Source organism: Antechinus flavipes, chromosome 6 (genome assembly GCF_016432865.1).
Source record: "Antechinus flavipes isolate AdamAnt ecotype Samford, QLD, Australia chromosome 6, AdamAnt_v2, whole genome shotgun sequence".
In the NCBI taxonomy this organism is placed as follows: domain Eukaryota; kingdom Metazoa; phylum Chordata; class Mammalia; order Dasyuromorphia; family Dasyuridae; genus Antechinus; species Antechinus flavipes.
The window spans coordinates 242479657-242484334 of record NC_067403.1 but is presented as its reverse complement, the minus strand read 5'-3'; the positions used below and the strand labels follow the sequence as shown (position 1 = coordinate 242484334).

General features: G+C 33.0%; 1 protein-coding gene across 1 annotated transcript; it reads right to left on the bottom strand.

Moving 5' to 3' along the window:
* Nucleotides 1-367: 367 nt before the first annotated feature.
* Nucleotides 368-1300, bottom strand: LOC127540748 (vomeronasal type-1 receptor 4-like). The gene has a single exon (XM_051965590.1). It carries the CDS (start codon nt 1298-1300, stop codon nt 368-370), a length of 933 nt encoding a protein of 310 aa, XP_051821550.1.
* Between the last annotated feature and the right edge of the window lie 3378 nt (nt 1301-4678).

Genomic DNA, 4678 nt, shown 5'->3' with positions numbered 1-4678 from the left:
TTGGGAAATGAATGTAAACTGTTTGCATTTTTGTTTCTCTTCCCGGATTTTTTTACCTTCTGAATCCAACTCTTCCTGTACAACAAGACAACTGTTCAGTTTTGCACACATATATTGTGTCTATAAAATACTATGACATATTTAACATGTATAGGACTGCTTGCCATCTGGGGGAGGAGGTGGAGGGAGAGAGGGGAAAAGTTGGAACAGAAGTGAGTGCAAGGGATAATGTTGCAAAAAATTGCCCAGGCATGGGTTCTTTCAATAAAAACTTATAATTATATTTAAAAAAAGATTTTGAACTGAGATTTTAGAATTTATTTGCTTCTTTGAAATTTCATAGTTTAAATGTCTTTGTTCTGAGATTTTAATGAATGAAGATGAGAACATTTTTTTTTCTTTTGAAAATATTACAACAACTGAGGATCTGTGAATCACTACTGATTAAAACAAAAGGACTTAATGTTGAGTAAAGGGAACTAAAAATTACAGACATATGTATAATCCATTGGCTTGTATCTTTAGATTTTTCCATTACAATAACAAAGATCGAACTAACTGAATAAAAGCATACAAAGGTAATCATGAGCAACAAGATTACTTTACTGGCTGTGGTTTCCGGGGTGGCAATAGGGTTGATGCAAGTGTTATGAAGGTTTTGGACTTGCCATTTGTGTCTGAACAAAACAGACACCATGTAGCCACTGGAAACGGCCATCAATCCCAGAAATACTGCATCATAAAGTGTCTTCCACATAACAAGATTGGACGTTGTTATGGCATGCCAGTCTATTGAACAGTATCCAAGGTTCTTTTTAAGGTGATTGAATGTATTGTTCCCAGGGCCAGTCACATGTAGAGGCACAACTACATCTACCAACAAATTGAGTACCCAAATGAAGACACATGATGGAACAATGTATTTGGGGGCATTGGCTTTCAGCTTGGCCCATTTGTTATTGTTGGAACTGATGGTGATGGCCTGGAAGACACTCAAGAGGCAGGTATTACAAAGTGTAAGTCCTCGGGCCACTCTCTGCAGATAAACAATGATTTTGCATTCAGTGTCACTCAGGAAAATTTTCTGGATACACACTTGGATTGCTGTGGGAACTCCCCTGAAAAGAATCATTATAATATGGGACAGGAACAAATTAACAAAAATCGTATCAATTGGTCTTATCCTTTGACCAGTGACTAAATTAAAGCCATACAAGAAAAGGAGTAAACCATTCCCAAAGACTCCAATTATAATCTGAAGCATATGTAAAATGCAGAGGATATCATCGTTAGACTGCATTCCTTATTCTCTGGGACAGAATGATATTCAGATCCAAAGTGACCTAGGAAGGAAGAGAGAATTTTCTGTTATAAAAGCGGGAGTTCAAAATCAGATTCTGCACATTTCTTACCAATGAGGTGATCTTCATTACTCCTTAGTTATTATAGAAATAAAAAGTTTTAGAAAATATTTTACTCCCACTAGTTTTCTATTTTTTTTTTACTTTCTTAATGTAAGTATTCTTATCTGGAGATATTGTAATTTTTTTTCTTGTAAATAGGGATTTTTAATTTTAATTTCTGTCTTATGTGTTTATGTATTTATTTGATTGTATATTTATGTAAACATATTTGCCTTTTTTTTAGATTGGCATTGATATTTCATAGATCACATAAAACTAAACTCATATGGTCAGATCATTTTTACAGCAAAAGTTAGTAAAAACGTTTCTTTATATTTATTATTTAAAAGTAAAATGTAAAATAGGAAAAGGAGAACACCTTGCCATGTACCCAATAGAATATAAGAAAGAATTTTATAATATCAAGCAGTAAATTTTCTTATCAAGAAAACCTATATAATATGTATGACACATGTTCAGAAATAACCATCTTTTCTTTACCTATAGTAGCTTTTTTGGTTTGTTTTCTGCTGTGTACTTTTTAATTTTGTTTCTCCCCTTTTCTTCCCTTTCTTTCTTCAATCCCTGAAGAAAAGTACAATTTAAATATATGTAAAGACATATGTGTGTGAGTGTGTGTATGTGTATATATATATATGTGTGTGTGTGTATACATACATATGTATATATGTATGTATGTATATATTTTATACATAGTCAATACTTTTCTTCTATGACCTCTTTGTCATATATCAGGAGAGCTCAATGGCATTCTTGAAAATCAAAGACACTCATGGTGGCAGGGTTATGGTTTATATGCCCTTTGAATAGATGTTTCAGAGGGTGAAAAAAACTTCTTTTGAGACAGCTTGCTTTTAAGATAGGGAACATTGGGTGCATAAAGAAAACTATTTAAACTTGGCTGGAACCTCAGATTTTGATTGGCCCTATTGTATATATAATTTTTACAGAGAAAAATTTAAAATGAACATAAAATTAAAAGACTTGCTCAGTAGACACACACACCAAAACCTAGGTAGTGTGATCAGAAATTAGATCTTGCATCTCAGAGTTAAAATTAACTATTCTCATTTTACCAAACCAAATGAACAGTCACACTCTATCTACTGTCAATACTTTTCAAAGTATTCTTTCTTTCTCTCTATTGGTCTCTGTCTTTGTCTATCTGTCTGTCTGTCTCTGTCTCTGTCTGTCTCTCTCTGTGTCTCTCTTTCTCTCTCTCTCTCTCTGTGTCTGTCTGCCTCTCTGTCTCTCTGTTTCTCTGCGTGCTTACAAATTCTTAGCTTCTTTTGTCATTGGTTGTTGACATTTCTGTGTATTGAACTTGAAGACAATTTATGTTATGGCATGTCAGTCTATAGAACAGTATCCCAATTTCTTCTTAAGGTGACTAAGGTTTTTTTTTTTTTTTCCCCTGGGACCAATCACATATAGAGGCCCAAACACATCTATCAGCAAACTGAGTAGCAATGTGAAGATAAAGGTTGGAACTATGCACCATGGGTCTTTGGTTTTGTTACCCATTTAGGGGTGTTAGAACTGATGGTGAGGGCCTCGAAAACATTAAGGTGGCAGCTATTGAAAAGTGAAGTCCTCAGGACACTCTTGGCAGATAAATAAGGATTTTGCATTCAATGTCACTAAGGAAAATTTTTCTGGATACATACTTGGATTACAAATGGAACTCCTCTGAAGAGAATCATCAGAATATGGGAAAGAAACAATTTAATGAAAATTACATTAACAGATCTTATCCTTTCACTAGTGATTAAATAAAAGCCATACAAGTAAAGGAGTAAACCATTCCCACTGACTTCAATTATTATCATAAACATATGTAAAATGCACAGGATATCATTATACGATTTCATTCTTATTCTCTTGGATAGAAGATATTCAGATCCCACGTGACCTGGGAAGGAAGAGAAAAGTTTCTATTATAAAATCAGGAATTCAAATCAGATTTTACATATCTCTTATCAATGAAATGAGTTTCAGTTTTCCTTGGTTATGTCTGAAAAATAGAATTTTAGAAAATATTTTACTCACAGCATTTTTTTTTACTTTCTCAAGTATTCTCATTTTGGAGCATTGTAAAATGATTTTATTTGTAGGTGGCAATTTTTAAATTCTATATCATATTTATAGTCTTTGTGTGTTTGTGTATTCAATTGTGTGTTTGCATAAATTTGAATGTCTCATTTTTTTTAGAATGGCATTGATACCTCATAGATTATCTAAATACTGAAAACTGATATGATCAGATTCTTACAGAAAGAAAACATTATACAATATGGTCAACAATTGCTTTTATAAGTTAGCTCAAAATCTTGAATGGAGGAGAGGTCCTGTTACCTCCTTAATTCTGATTCTTATAACTATATTCTAGACAGTAAATCAATTGCCTATATTCTGATTATCATGAGAAAGTCAAATAGATGATCTATCATTTTAGTGTTACAAGAAAAAAAAGTTTTTTTAAAAAAATTAGTGCTGGTAGGAGAGTGAAGCAATTCTAAAATAAGCTTTGGACAAGAGTAATTGGGAAAGAATTTCATATTTTCTTATGTGATCACACACAGAGACATGCATTCATATGCACATAACTTTTGAAAGATATTGACTAATACATCTTTTCAAATGTTGGTTTCTTCAAAGCTTCACGCACAGTTTTTGCCAGTAAGATGTGGAGCATAGAGCTTTGGATTGGGGTGCAAGAGATAAATGGATTGAAACTCTCTTTGCTGCTCCCTAATGCCATGATGAAAAGCATTTCACTTAATTTCTATATGTTTCAGACCTCTATCAGTAACATGAGCATCATACAATTAGCTTATAACTTTTCTAAAAAGATCAAATGTTATCATGTGTCAAAAGGATTTGATGTACTTCCCACTTTTCATTGATTTTTGTAGGGATACATGCAGAATCATAAAAAAATATTGAATAAATGAAAACTCAGAAATTTTTTGACATCAACATTCACAAATTTCTACTTAGACACTATATAATGCTGATCCCCTGGTTCTTTCTGACATTCAGCAAAAACGTGTACTTTCACTATTCCTTGATGACGATAGTCCTTGATAACTCACAGTTGCTCTGTTCTTGGCTTTAATAGATGTCTAAGATGGCCCTGACTTTTATGGGCTCCTCATTTTAACCAATAAATCTTTCTGAGTTCTTTTCCAATTTCAGTATCTGCCTCATCCAAATTGATAATTATACTATAAGACTGTAGGGTGAGTCATTTC